This window comes from Xylocopa sonorina, chromosome 13 (assembly GCF_050948175.1).
Source record: "Xylocopa sonorina isolate GNS202 chromosome 13, iyXylSono1_principal, whole genome shotgun sequence".
Lineage (NCBI taxonomy): Eukaryota > Metazoa > Arthropoda > Insecta > Hymenoptera > Apidae > Xylocopa > Xylocopa sonorina.
In genome coordinates this window covers 5,661,494-5,677,389 of record NC_135205.1, presented here as the reverse complement: position 1 = coordinate 5,677,389, position 15,896 = coordinate 5,661,494, and the positions used below count along the sequence as shown (strand labels likewise).

Sequence of the window (15,896 nt, the reverse complement as noted above, 5' to 3'; positions counted from 1 at the left end):
CTTTATACCTCGCGCGCTGATGGACTCGTACATTGAAAAACGCGGCCGGACAGAAAAAAAAAAGATAGCCCGTTTGACAAGAGAACGCGCTCCTTTCAACCCGCCGCCGCCTTTCTAACCCATTCTACCAAGGAATCCATTGTCGTTCCCGCGAATTGACAAGAAACGACTGCGACGACCGGGAGGAAGGTTCGCGCTATTCAATGAATCGCCGGGTAACTCCATTTCCATCTTTGAATCGACCCCCGGCACTTTAACTACCCCCAGAGAGTCGCTTTCTGGGCAATCCCGCTAACAACGTTAGCGGAACTCTACAAGTTACAAACACTGACGCGTCTGCAATGGCAATCTTCTTAACGGCGCGGGTAAAATCCGAGGAAATTTTAGATACCAAGAGACAGACGGGATACCAAGTCTCCTCGATACGCTTTCCCTAGCTCGACCGTGGAAACGCGCGATATAACAAGCTGGTAATTTCTCGAGGGCGAGGAGGTCCACGGGAAAACGGGGTTCCCATCGACCACGCCACTTCGCAGACCGTCATTAGCCGCGATGGCTTTCATCCGATTTCCTCAGCCGCGACGCAACTCGCGGTCGCCACTTAAATCGAAGTGCTGGTTCGCCGCGACGTCCGACACCACCCACGACGCCCATTCTAGGCTTGACGATCGACAGCCACCCCGTCCCACCCATCGCGATTATTCTTTTACAGTCTCTTGGCTTTTCGACCTCGTCAACGTCCAACATCCACCCTCTTCAGTTGGGTGGTCGTTTCGTAGTGAAGATTGTAGTATCTGTTACCATTCATATTGATACTACTTATAGCACGACTGTAATTCGTATATTTTTTTATTAAAACTGGAGATGTCTGAAAAATTCCCATTTGAATCGACCATAAATGTAAGCAACCCCCGAGAGCGCGGCGAAAAAGTGGAATGCCACAGTTTCCCAACAGCCATTGAACGAGCCACGGGGCGTCTATTGCGAGAATGTAGCGCAGCCACTTAAATAACAACAATGCAGAGGGGATCTCTCATGTTTGAAAGAGTATCTACATTTCAACGAGCACGGTCGCGTTAACGCGACGTGCTTCCACGAGCGGCCGAAATTGCGGTATTAAATTTATTTTGGCCTCGTAACTCGGACAAACCGCAACGAGAACACGAATAGTCGCGACAGCAGCTGCGCCCTCGCGAGTCGCGAAAACAGGGAAAAGGCACTGATTAAATTTAAGTGACTCGCAAACCCAATCGGGATTATTTGAAAAAAAAAACAAAAAAACAGAGGGATGACCGCAAGAGCGGGCGAAAAATCGTGTATCGGAAACGCGCGGCAAGTATAATAAAAAAATCTGATACTTGACAAATATCGCGCTAACGTCAAACGTTCCACTTTGTTTACCTGACCCTTGACCGAGCTTTTTATGAAACACCACGCGCGCTCTGCCGTTTATTTTGCCCGAGTGCGGCACGTATTTTTCTATGCGATCGAGCAAAAATCTCTGCTGCGAGCGAGATGGAACGCTTCGATCCCTTTGAGTCTTTGCGTCGGCTGAAATCGAAGTTCAACAAATTCTGCCTGTTACAACAATTTCTAAAAAAAAAAAACCTGTCAAGCCCTCGATGCATTCATAAAATAATCCTCTATCCAATTTTTTCCATTCTTCGAAATTTCAATTTCTAAATCTAAACGAGTCGCGATACGAATTTAATAAAAATCCATAGGATTCTATATTCCAATCAAAATGCGTTCAAAATGTATGAACACGTACTTCCATTTAATTCCACATCGATTATAAAATTATTACCCGCTACTATCCCCTATCTATCCCTATTCTTCGCGAATGTTGTTGCACTGCTCGAATACTTCCGCGAGTCTACGTAAAAGAGACTTAAGATAGCATAGTTGAGAGAAAAGTTGCGTTGAATCACTAACGCAAAAGATTCCTCTTCGTTATAAAGAATAATATTAAACGAGATCGTCGAGACGGCTCGAAGGAGGAAAGCAATTTTCTCTTTCTCTTCAAGATCGATTACAATGCTGCGAGAACCACGAATGACTACTAACGTAATAAACGTCCTATTCGTAAGGATATAGCCTTGTTCAACGATATGGCTCCACATTTTAGCATACGATAATAATGAAAATTCTATTATGGCTTTCATTGCGAGCTATAGAAAACTGGCATACCAGTCAACAGGTTAATTTCAGCTTAAATCGAGCCTCGTCGTTTAAACCGCCATAACTCCCGTATTCTTTCGTGTCCCGTTTCCCTTTCCACGTCAGTTGTATAATAGAACGGTTGGACGCAATAACTGTGCAATATTTTTTATTAAAATATCGATGTAAGAGGAAAATTGAATCGTCTAGAATAAGCAGAAACCGTGAACCCACGCGGTACTGTACAAAAGGGACAGAGAATATCAGAATTCAGTTCAATATCCAGCTAGCTATCGAGCCAGTTTAGACGTCACACAAAGCGAAGAGCTTCATAAACCTGCAGCATTTCTATCACGCAGTGCTGTTCCCTTTTCGGAGCGACGAAGGTTCGAAAGGACTCGCGGGTCCTTTTCAAGTTCGTTAACAGAATTTACGATTGTTCTTTCACAATTTTTTAAAATAATATTATTATAGTAAAATAAAATCGTAATAACTTGCATGGGACTGAAAAGCACTTCTCTTTGGTGATTTTTCAAACAGCTCCCTTGAAACAACACTGGCGAACTCCTTTTATAACTTCCCCTAAAGCACTAAACCTGCGTTTTCACTTAGATGAAAGCCCTCTCCTTCTGTTCCTCCCAGTATTTACGCGCACTTTTCCGAATTATCCTCGAACGCGATCAAACGAGTCCGCGGGAACCGTGCCGAGGGATTTCTGACGAGTCTTGCCTTTCACTTTTATTGCTTTCTTCAGTGTACAAATTCTTAACCGTCCGTTCGATCATTCTGAACCCTCTAGGACACAAAATTCCGCTCTCCGTTCATAGTTACGCACATTCTTACTTGCTCCACAAAAAAGTGCCAACAATAACTATCATCGAATCCCGTGCAGCACTTAGCAAAGTCTCGAGTGGAAAGAAAAAAACTGACGTTCCCTTGAAACCTCGTCCCTATAACGATACCATCGTGTCTCGTGCAATGTGCACAGAATTGCGAACGCCTGTAGCATCATCGATACCCCTCGCCAACGCTTTCAACCGTTCACCGTGCTCAAGAACGAAACGAAGAGAGTGGCCGGCGTTTAAAAGAGCCATAAGGCGTTTCTAAAGTGGCCTCCGGTGTGCCGCCGTCAATATTGTGCTCCGCCGTGATTACATAATAAAGTAAACATCGTTCCAACCCTTTCAGCAGGCGCTATCGACCGCCGCTCGAATTACCCCCCGACGCAAGTCATGTAAATTAGCCACGGCCGCAACTCAGAAGGGACGCCGGCTCGCTCCCCTTGGCCGCTGCCGGTGACAGAATGGAATATTTGAAATATCACCCGGTCGATCCAGCCGGTGTGCCTTGTCGGCTCCGCGCGGTCAACCCCTCTTCTCGCTCGTGCTCGATCGGAATTCGTGAACCGTCGACGGCCAGCCGTGCACCCCTCCCTCGCCGTCAAAAATTCGCGAAATTTCAATCGGAGAACGACGACCCGCCCGCGAGTACCGAATTTTACAGCCAGATACGATACGCGGTCAATTGATTCGAGAAAGCGCCCCATGAATTTCGCGCGAACAAACAAGTACCCGGCGCGGGTAAACAGGAGGGCGGGGGCGAATGTAAACGAGCGAACTCGCAGTGTACATGAATGCCAAGTGCGCGGGCAGAAATTTGAGGGAATCGTAAAAGGTGGCCACGCGTACTGCTTTTTTAAACTTCTGGCTTACCTTGTTTGAAACAACGGTGTATTTAATACCAACTCACTGTTCTCTGAGCCATAGTTGTCGGTTGGAAAGAACAATCAACGCGACATGCTGCGTTCTTGCTGTTCATATAATTATTGGTTCGTACTACTTGTTCTCTGAGATATCCATTTTTGCTCGCGTGAAACGCACGCGGTTCTCGTTGGAACGCTTCCACTCGCGATAACGAGCGCCTTTTTAGAGACAACGAAAGACAAGCTGAGAGAGTAACGCGACGCACCATGGACGCATAATAAGCAGGCGTAAAATGTCGAGTGGAGATTTATTAAAATTGATATCGCCCTGCGTCTGTTACGAATTTATGAGACACGCGCTGATGGAAGATCATAGGCGGGCCCCTTTTGTGATTGAAGCCAATTATGGTAAAAGAGGCACTCCATCATCCTTACCGAGCAAAACACGGACATTTATTCTCCTCTGTAATCTCGATACTAACGCCTCTGGGGAGCTACGGATGACACCGCTCAATCTCCAGCGGATCTAAATCCCGGCTTAATTCGAAAAATACGCGACGATAAAAAATATCACTGAGTACGGAATGGCAGTTTCATAATCCCGCCCCGTTGGTTCAATCGTACCCAACAAGTCTCTGCGTCCGAGGAAAATATTCCCGGAAACCAACGAAAGCGTTCGAGGAACGAATAAATTAGAGCGGCGAACGACGTTCGAACTTTTTTTTAACAACTGGAGAACACGCGGCGCTGCGATATATTTGTGCATGCTGTGCGTTTTATCGTTGAATATCATTTTACATTTCATATTCCGCAAAAGGTAATCAGCGTGCATGCGTTGTTGCGTTTTATTCGCATTTTTTATCCAGCTAATCGTCACGTGACAGCAGACTCCATCGACCGTTCCTTAAAAGACTCCGACACTGGCTTCCACGGTTTTACGTAACAGAGAAAAACGTTACCTTCGCTGGGAAACAGCAAGCGAGAGTCGATCAAAAGCAGACATCGAAAAATGCTCAAAGCGTGTGCAAAGCGGGGTAGCAACGGTGTCTCGAACAAATACAAGCAGACAGCGTTCACGGCTGGTCGCGTGCAAGAGATATTCCCGATCCGCTACACAATCCAATGGAATTTCGAGTACACGTACCGTAAACGGAGTCAAACGCCCCGAAGAAGCACGCGAGAAGGGTTAACAAATTCAAGCTGGCGAGTGGCGGAGCAATTTTCCGCGTAACTCGATCGTACGGGCCGAGTTCGCGACTGTGATGTATCGTTTTGCAACAATGAGAATTAATCAATGTCAATTTGTCACGGTGGCGACTATCTAGCGACCTTTCTTACCGCCGCGAAGCGTGCTGCGAGGAAGAAAAAGGAGCAACGAAGAAGAATACTTAATTCTGGACGCGACGTTATCGTTCAATTATGCGAGGAGATAATAGAGGAACGAGGATTAATTATATAACTGCCCCTTTCTCGTTCGTCCCCTCCTTCCGACTCGAATAACTTTTTCACCGTGAGAGTCTCATTGAATCTAGCTGCGATCGCAATGAACGGAAGGCAAGCTTATTATTCGCATTCAGACTTATTACTACGATTTGTAGTGAAACGTGTAAGATTATTATGGTAATTCCAAGCTTGCGTAGAAGAAAGAATGATTGGTGGTTTGGAAGATACGACTCTTCTCTTTAATCGCTTCCAAAGACCAATGTACGACGCCTGAAGATCGATCGAGGGCTAAAAATCGAGTCATTACGTAGCTAGATTTTTATCTAAGCGAAATATATGGAGCAGAATGAAGGGGTTCGAAGAAAAAATAATTACAGGACAATGTGGGGAGAGAAATCGATACCATCTGATAACGCAGGCAATTATCCAATTAGAGGGCAACGATACAGCACCAGGGATGATATGTGGTATAATTATATAGGAAGTAGTTAGAAATCTACTTTGACTATCGGATATTTTTAGAAAAGAACAATAGACATCCTGTTCACCCACTATCCTATTCCACTTGTTCTTGTCAGCCTCGATATTTCCCTTAAATACAGACCTGTTCTACTTACGTGTTCGCACATCATCCTTTTCTACTTGACTGAACAACCACCGTTTCTACTCCTCTTATCTGATAAGATATTGACCCGTCCTCCTTTTCCGCTCGCAAACACCGTGTCCTGTCCCACTTTGCCACCCCTCGCTTCTACGGAGCCCAACTAACCGACTCGCCCTCTCCAACTTCTGCGGTGGTTCAAATAATTCAAGAGCTCCACCTGACCGCCTCAGATATGTATTTTTCTTACCAACCAGACGCGCGAATTGCAACATTTTCCAATGATAAATTGCACGTTTTCAACTAAACGTTTCTTTGAAACTAATAACCTGTTAATTTCAAATTCGTTTGTATCAATTACGCTGCCAATTGCGACGCGAAATATCCCAGCTATAATTTTATTCAACAAACGGCAAATAATATCGTATCGGATGCTAAATGAAACGAAACAACGATTTCGAGTAAATCCCCCAAAGAACGATCGAATACGCGCAAACTGCTTTTTAGACTTCCGTCGTTAGCACGCGAGGCTTGTTTCTTACGATTACGACATTAATAACGCACGAACGACTGAACTTGCAGTCAGCCCCTTGGACGTGAAGATAATCGGGTCGAACCAGCCGCTGTCGGCGGGCAAGAGGTACGAGCTGGTCTGCACCACTTCCGGATCCAGGCCGCCAGCCACGGTGACTTGGTGGAGGAACGGGCAGCGATTAGTAGAGTCGAAGGAGAGCGTAAGTACCAAGGCGGTAAGATGTGGTAACCGATCGACCTATTCCCTAGACGATAGATACTTCTAAAATATAAATACGAGCGCAGTTTTTCTTACACGCCACATGAAAATCGTGTTACAAGAATATCGCGCTGTAAAAGTGCCATAACAATTTTTGCGCCATATTTTCCGACCGCCACGTCACAAAAGGATTTACAAAGGGGGTTGTACACGTACCTGTACGATCGATAGATATCGCTAACCTATAAAAAAGTAATCGCGCGGAAATCGGTGAAACTAGGACAAAGGGATCTGGTATGGGTTCGATTTACCATCGTGGAAGCCTGCATTCGACACGATTTCTAATCTCGACTCGTGGTCCCTCGAAGGAGCCTCGAAGTAGACGCGCTTCAGGGGTGCGTGCGACTCGCCGCGTGTTCCGTCGTCGTGCACGTTCTCCACGTCGATAGCGTGCCGCGATATCGTTATCGCGACCCACCCTGGACCACACAACCCAGGACCACGTTAAAAGCGCCATTAGACTGCGAATAATTTAAATCGAAGCTAGCCGGTGACGCGATAAAATCGCGCTGCCGGCTGTTAGTTCGCGACTCCGCGCTCTCTCGTTACCAGCGCGTAATTAAGGCAAATCGAGTAGGCCACGATCGAGTATACAACAGCCGTCGATTAATTAGCCTCGAGCGAGTGCTCCTTGGCGAAAAACAATGCCTGGAACCAAAGGGACTCGAGGGCGATTCTAGAGACGATCGTCGCGATTTATCGTTACCATTAGAAGTTTAACAACCGAGCTATTAAATTTAGGCAATTTCAAAAGTATTCTTATGGTGTTAGAAATAGATGCGTTTCAAAATGGCAGACGAGCTCAATTCGCGATTAAGGAGATAACAGAAGATTTAAATAGCTGATGAAGTTTCATGCAGTCGATCGAAGGTGTCGCAAAAATTGGACTCTGATATCACTTGCGCGTTTCATTGAAAAGATTAATCGAAGTAACCCGACGATTCGTCCGGAGAATATGGCCGCGGGTCGATGGGAGACGTAAACGTGTTAGCGGAAAAGCGAAGCGAAACTTTTCGAACTGCAAGATTACAGAAAGATGAAAAAGAAGGAGAAGAAGAAGAACGATCTCGTTTCCTCCGACGTACTCCTATAGATTACACTTCCACCCCGTATTTCTTCTTACGCCTCATCCTCTTTTGTTTAACTTTCTTATATAAGCGGCAGAGCAAAGTCTCGCGGAATGAGAAGCATCGACTTTGGAACAATATTTTCTCTGTTTCCTTCCTGGGAAGAGTGTCTCCTCTAATTTTTTTTTCCTCCATCTCCCTCTTTTTACACCGTCAGCCCTTCAATCTCCGCGATTCAAATATTTATATCCCGTGATCGGGTGCAACAGGGTAACGCTTCCGTCGATGGAAATTAAAATTTATAACCCGAGCTAGAAAATCTCTAACTTCCCTCGCGATCGAACCGTGAAATTAAAATTCTGTTTACCGGAACACGTCAACTCAATAACGCGACGCGAAGCTTCCTTGATTCAGGAATTTAATAAAGCCGAGAGGAAGAGGGAGAATAGATTTACCAACTAAACAGAGAACGCGAGGGATAATCGAGTCTAGAGAAGATTCGAGAGATCTGATCCAAGTTGCAACTGTTACAAAAATGAATAAATCAGAAGTAAGGTAGCTGGACGAGCGCGTGTCGAACCTCATCTCCACGCGCATCGGTTCCCAAGAGTTCGCGCTCGTAAAAGGTGGCACAAAAGTAAAGGATCCACCGGGAACCAGGCAAGTGTGGGAACACTTTAGACTAAGGAAACTCTAAACTAAGCCATTCCCGCGGAGTAACGCGCACGATGGGTGCTTTTCTAAGCCTAACCCCGTGGCACGACTATTACAGCGCGGCACGGTATCCAGAACTTTACTGCTGAGTGGTCCACGAAGCACTGAGCTAAGATAACATTTTCAAGTGTATCATCGGTACGAGCGGAAATAAGTTTAGTTCGGAGCACCCTTTGTTGTCTCTAAACTGCCAGCCCACCGTCTCGAAAGACTCCGCGACGCGAGTTCCATCGAATCACGCGTGCAACTCTCGAGGTTCAACAAAAATATTTGCTCGACCGTAACCGCGCTCCTATCCTCCATATTTAGAATTCGATTCGAGACAGGATACGAGACGAGAGATAGGACGGTCGCGCGGTATAAAAGTAACAAAAAAAAAAAAAAATACGCTGAGGCCGTAGCAAAGTTATCGTAACGATGTTACAGACCACCAACGATGGGAACACGACCAGCAGTATTTTATCTTTTATGGCGACGAAGGCAGACGCCGGCAGACACTTGTCGTGTCGGTCTGAGAATCCAATCATGGGAACCGAGCCGATAGAGGACGGCTGGATGCTCGAGATACAGTGTAAGCGTATTAAAGACACGCTCCTGGGGAGGGTGCGGCTGTACATCGAGCCACCCCCGTCCTCGCGTACCGTCACGATTATTCGCCGCGAGCCGTGCACCGACGTATTGACGTTTTCAATTTCCAGACACCCCGGAAACGCGGATACAGCTGGGCACCTCGTTGAATCCGAACGCGATCCGCGAGGGCACCGACGTCTACTTCGATTGTCTGATCCACGCGGAGCCGCCGGTTTACAAGGTTGAATGGCGACACTTGGTAAGCAGTTTCGTAATTAATTTCGTAGCTGGTCCGTGTCGATGTCTTTTTCATCCCGTATCTCTATCAAGGGAAACAAATTGGACTGGTTGTTAAAGCTAGTTCGCGTGACGTGACGTAATCTTTTTTTCATGAATCTCTGCGAGGTCGATCGACGTTTGTTGCAGGGTAAAACTCTTCACCACAACATCACGCAGGGTATCATAATCAGCAATCAGAGCTTAGTGCTGCAGGGTGTCGACCGTAAAAGCGCTGGCAATTACACCTGCGTCGGGTATAACATGGAAGGCGACGGGGAGAGCAGCCCCTTTTATTTGAACGTAATGTGTACGTGTCGCCGTCCTAAATAAATGATCAGACCTTCCGCCAACCAATCCCTGCGCCCTCGCAAGCGTACAATTACCGCGTGAAACATCGCTTCCCAGCGAATTAAGACATTTCTATTAGCAGTAAAACACGTTGCTAACAATGAGACCAGAAATGACGTCTAATACAGTCAACGTTCGTTTAATTACCGTAGAACATCATCGACCGTTCTCTTAACCAAAAATATCCCTGTTGCAACAATTACCATTATCTAGCTTCGTTTACTATATTATAATCATACAATCAAATAAATCGAGTCCAGAATTAATCGCTATTAATTATCCAACGCGTGAACCAAGCTATCGACGCGATTCGCGGTACGTTCGATGCTTCTTCGAAATCGCACGACATGCCAATCTAAATACGTTCGAATCGTGGATTCCAGTCGCTCCTACCTGCAAGCCAAATCAGACCAAGGTGCACGGGGTGGCGAAGCAAGAAAAGGCGAACATATCCTGCCAGGTGGACGCGAACCCTGCCGAGGTCGAGTTCCGTTGGACGTTCAACAACTCCGCGGAGAGTATCGACGTGGCGGCAGGTCATATCGGAAGGGTTGGCACATCCTCGGTCGTTACGTACACGCCCATGACGGAATTGGATTACGGCACGTTGCTCTGCTGGGCCAGCAATCGAATTGGACATCAACAAGTGCCCTGCGTCTATCACATCATACCGGCCGGTGAGGTATCTTTATGTGGCAATTCGATCACGGGGATCCCCGTTCGGCCGTGAAACGCGATATTCGGCCAACGTAATGACACCGTTAATTATATCGTTATTTTGTTCACGTTTAACACGGCCGCGCGCCCCGTAACGATATTTCGCGAGGCTGCCACGCGATATCCGATACAATAATTACGATAAATTGTGTCCTTATCGCGCGGCTATTCGTGCGAGAGCGAAACAGGGGTTAGATACGGATGCTCCAACTATTGCTCCCTCTGTGATGGTCTACTTTGCTGGTCGATTGACATTTGAAACAAGCGAATTTGGATATTGTGTTTAAAAAATACGATGGACATCGAACGGGTTGTATAAATATGTTCAAAGTCGGTGTTAATTTCTTTGAGAACCGTAAATTCCAGTGAATGTAGCTCTCCTGATAGCGGAGACTCTAATGAGAGGAGAGAATTGCAGAATCCATTAGCGAGGGACACGTGGATAATGCGTCAAGTCGGTGGACGTAGCTTGGAACCGACCGTGTCGAGAGACACGTGGAGCAATGCAGATTGCTTAAAATATTACGGGTCAGATTAGCCCGTCCCACTCCTCTCGACCGACCAGACACGGTCCCATTTCACTAGCCCGATACGATACTGTCTTGAACTACTTGTCTGATCAGATACCGCGCTGGTCCATTCGTCTCGCCAGATAGCGTCCGATTCTACTTGTCAGCCCAGTCGTACCAGCCCTTGCACGGCTGATAAGTACCATAAATTCCTCTTACTCGACGCCCTCGACTGAAAAAACGCTAATTATCGTAGTAGCGTTTCTCGAAATTACGAAATCTATATGCGCGTGCTTGTTCGTCTGTTGCGGACAATTTTCAGACTGAAAAACGATCCGACAGAGTGCGACGGAGGAGGGAAGAGTTAAAAATGAAACGTTCGCGGTCGGTGGTAATTACAGAAAAAAAAAAACTACCTTCGCTAGAGCTATGCTGACTTTTCAAAAGCGACTATCCCACCGTGCAAAATCGAGGAGTTCGGGGATTAAAACGGAAGTTCGTTATCGCGTGTGTGTTCGTACGGGAATCCGTACGTTGGACAGCCCTTTTTTTTTACGACGAACACAGCCATCGATCTACCGAAGCGAACCAATTGTTGCGTGACAAAAAAGAATGACCATTTGAACGCGGCGCTGGGAAACTCGTTGGAAAAGCCACGGATCTTCATTAAAACCGTGGATCGCTAAATAACCGTAGCGATTTGTCACACCCGATTATTACTTTTTTAACGATACATTAATTCTTAGTCGATACAGGGAGAGACGATTTCTGTTTGATTTTTATACGAGAGTAGATTTAATTTCGATACTCGAAAGAGAGAGATTAGGTGCTCGTTAAGAGGTGCATTTTTAGAGATTAAAAGCAGAGAGAACCAAATGAAAAATCGTGCTTCGTGATTATAGCAAGTGGTTGTTTTTTGGTAGCTCGCGAGTACCAAGCAGCATTTCCGGTTCTTCCTTTGACGCCATTTTTTTCGTTGCTCCCTTTGCGAATGTCTCGCCGCGTTTCCTTCCCTCTGCTCGCTAATTATTCTTCGCTGGCATCAAAACATCGCGAATTCCTGTCTCGGAACATTATCCATACAAAATCTACTATCTGCATACAAATGACTCTGACGTGAAATACAGTTCTTCTCAATTATTTCGAGAGCGCTCTGGCTCTTTCGAAGCTTCCGTTCGCGGAGAGTTACGCGTCAATTTATTACCTTTTCCATTTTTTCAATTTTAATACAAAAGATAACAGTGAGGATGATTTACTTTTATTATTATGCGATCACCTCGTTTGTCATCGTTCGTTATTATTTGTTACGCTCAACGATGCTAACAAATAATCAACGTCTCTAAATAACTTAAAAGAAATGCTCGACCAGTCGACGATAATGGAATCGTTTGTATGATGTTCACGGAACATTTTTTTTCAGTTTACACAACTGTTATCGAGCAACTACTCCGCGAGTTTGTTGGCCCGAGAAACGTTTACGTTACTCGTGAATTTTAAGGGGGCACTAAAACAAAGAACAAGATAGAACGGAGCTTGGGTAAATAAGTTTAAAGAGGTGCCTCCCTCGGTTCTTGTTTACGCTGCCATAAGAAAAACGCGTCTCTAGTTACAAACGAAACGGTTAAGTGCTGCACTCTTTGTTAATCTAATATTTCGCAACGAAATTATTCCTCGCTGTACCACCGCCTCGCGAGTGGGCCACCGTCTTTACTTGTTTCTTTTTTCTATATTTTTAATTACCCTCCATTGAAGCACGCTGCGTGTACCCGTTGCTTCGCTCCATTTACCGATGTCAAACATCTTTAATGCGCCAGTTTTCTATTATACTATCAGTAAGAACCGTTCAAAATGAGTCTCACCCTTTCGCTTCTATTAATTTACCTTCGAACGCGTGCAGAAAAATAACACAGTGACTAATTCAATAACGATTGCAAATAGTACTGATCATTCTAAAAACTTGCTCTCATCGTAAAACTAAATGTTTATCGATTGATAAAAGAGACGATACAAGCCTGATTGTAGAATATTTGATGCAGAATTGAACGCGCAACCAATAAAAGAACCATCTATTCTACACGCGTATAATTAAAATAGAAATAGAGCAAAGTACTAGATTAAGATTCGATTGAATCGACGAATGGGCATCCGGAAGCTTACCTGGAAACTGTCTGCGCCAGGTCGACCGGATATGGTCCACAATTGCACCACATCGAACACGTCGACGACCTCGTTCTCGGTGCGATGCACAGAGGGTTTCAACGGCGGGCTACCGCAGTCCTTTTTTCTCGAAGTGAGAGAGAGCAGCAGCCAGGAGCTGCGGACCAATCTGACATCAGCCGTGCCACGTTTCACCGTAACCAACCTGGACTCTGGCGCCCTTTACCACGCGATTATATACGCGTACAACGATAAGGGGCACAGCGAGGCGGTCGTCGTTCAGGCTGGGACGTTGAGGTTGCCTGAAAAACAGTTAACATCCGAGTCAGGTACGCACGTGGCAAACTTTGCTTAACAATCTCGATACGAACATTTTCATTCGACTTTATTGTGATCAATTTGATCGTGTCACACTTTTTTTTCGAGGAAACCGAGTTGAAAGGTCAAACCTGTGACTAACTAATAAACTCATACGAAACTTCATTTTCAAATGAATCAACGATGGAGATTTAATTTATATAAGTGTCTATGAGAGTTCTTTTTTCCAATACTGCACCTCTATTGTATTCGTTTAAATATTAGTCACGATCCACAGCGAGCCATTCGTTGAATCTTTCGACTCGATCTCCTCGAACAACAAGGCTTCAACCGAGCTGACTTTCTATCGACCGTTCCTCGCAATTGAACGAGTATTTCCGACACTCTCAAAAGCGTGTCTGCGTATCGTTTTTAATTTTGAAATAATTAGAACATTCGACGAATCGATACCTGCGAGAGTCATCCGAGCATCCATGTTCGAATGAATAGGCGCAACTACGAAACGGCTTTATGCGAATTCCATCGAGTAGAATCGAGGGGTGAGCGGAAGAGGCAGAGGAAGGGAGGGTTGAATTTCGATTCGCGTTTGCGACGAGATCTTTGTGCGTGAAATAATTCATCCATCCTGGCGGGAAATTGTCCCATTGTACCGTGGAACAGGTTTGTCCGCTCTCCCGTGAAAGTAACTTCGCGTTTGTTTCAATTAATCACGATGGTCCTCGGACGTTCGCCCTTCGAAATCGACGAAACGGCGCGTCGATTGAAAATAAACTGCTTGAAACTGGTTGATCGTTCTCTAATCGCAGAGAGGCCACGGTCGAACATGAAGCTGATGCCGATGCTGAGCGTGATGATCGGCGTGATGGCTGCCCTGGTGATCGTCGCGGTAATTGTGATGGTCGTGCTACGAATTCAGCACACGCAGGTCGACGAGCAGAGCAAGTCTCAGATGGAGGATCACGGTAAACAAACGAAAACGATGCCCATCCAACGGGAGCTGAGGTTCCGCGAGGGTAGCAGTCTGCTCACGGATGAAAAGCATCCCAGCAGTCCATTCAGGAAGCTGGATAGCAGCGGTGACATAAGCGAAAACGACGAGAAGAATCCGGACATCATACCTCAGCAAATCACAGGTTCGTCTGCCTCTCCTTTCCACAGCAGATTCCATTTGAACGGAAATTTTTCTGTAACAGAAATTGGCCAGAGATTTCCTTTAAAATATCTGAGAAATCAAATTCTTCGTTTTCGCCAACTTATAACGATTCAAACTAGTTTAAAAATGGATACTCTTTACAAGCTAACGATAACTTATAAATAGTGAAATCGAGTGGTTAAGTTTATAATCTTTTCTTCTATCCTTTACTATTTCATAAAAAATTGGAATTATAATCATGGCAAAAGGATCGCACAAGATTTCTAATTGCTGGTAATACGATATCGCTAAGGGTGTTAACATAGAATCGTGTACACGCAGGCGACGAGCCATCCGAGTACCTGAGGAAGAGACGACTCGTATCAACGATCGAAACATCGCCATCGAGAAGTTTGCTAGAACACTCGACGGTCACTTCCGTCAGCGGCCACGGTAGTTACGTCGGTTATTGCACGATTCGCAACGGCATGCCATTACACGAGTTCTCGAACCTGGCGACGAAACATAAAAGCGTAAGTTCAACTCGCACTAACCAATCCCAACAACCCTCTGCACTCTCAGACTCGCCTCTTCCTTCAATTACTCCAAACACACGTGTTCCAACGAATTCACTCGACGAAACGACGCCATATAATAATATAATCCATCGACGAAACGATCGCATCCATCCTTGACGCGAATTTCCACGGGGATCGTTCAAAGGCATCGATCATCCTGCAGCCGCAAACTTCAGTTTCAGCCGATGGTGGGCGACGAGTATCAAAGCGGCGTTTGCACCCTTCCGAGGCAACACTGGCCAAGTCAAAGCGTTCAGTCGATGTCGATGACAATGAGCCCGCCCATGCTCTACACGGGCCTTGGTGTAGTCAGCAGAACCTGCCCCAGCGGCACGTTGCTCGCCAAAGACATGGAGGCGAGGATCCCCGCGCAGTGCTGCATCCAGTCGCAGAAGGACGGGAAAACGGGCACGCCGATCGTGATGGCGAAACGGGAGAGCTCCGTGTGACACTTTTGCCGCTCGCAGACCAGCCACGTGTGAACGACCACCGACGCTCGTCGGGGTTTCGTTTCGCGTTTACGCGTACCAGCGTCGACGTCGCGCTCTGACGTATCCTTCGAACCCTTCCTGGTTGCAATTTCGAGGAGCGTGTCTTTTAACAAACTTCTGATCGCTTTTCGTTTCTCTAATTAGCTTTCTATCACTCGATTCGTGTTACATTTTTATTCTATTTACGAGTGAGCATCGTCAATTATCTTCCACGAAATGTTAATTGGTTCCTTCAAGTTAATGATTCATTTCGATTGATTATATACAATTGTGAAGAAGGATAATATCGATTTTTATGTAATGAACGAGATTATGCG

The 15,896-nt window shown here is 45.8% G+C and overlaps 1 protein-coding gene across 1 annotated transcript in view; it reads left to right on the top strand.

Moving 5' to 3' along the window:
- LOC143430329 (neural cell adhesion molecule 2) overlaps positions 1-15,644 on the top strand; it is a 190,764-nt gene extending 175,120 nt beyond the window's left edge. Inside the window, exons 6-14 of the mRNA XM_076906522.1 lie at positions 6,489-6,640; positions 8,907-9,051; positions 9,179-9,309; positions 9,477-9,636; positions 10,061-10,354; positions 13,081-13,389; positions 14,185-14,511; positions 14,853-15,043; positions 15,265-15,644. Of these exons, the coding sequence (XP_076762637.1) occupies positions 6,489-6,640; positions 8,907-9,051; positions 9,179-9,309; positions 9,477-9,636; positions 10,061-10,354; positions 13,081-13,389; positions 14,185-14,511; positions 14,853-15,043; positions 15,265-15,537 (1,982 nt within the window). The 3' untranslated portion in view covers positions 15,538-15,644. The remainder of the gene's footprint in view (positions 1-6,488; positions 6,641-8,906; positions 9,052-9,178; positions 9,310-9,476; positions 9,637-10,060; positions 10,355-13,080; positions 13,390-14,184; positions 14,512-14,852; positions 15,044-15,264) is intronic.
- Positions 15,645-15,896: the final 252 nt, after the last annotated feature.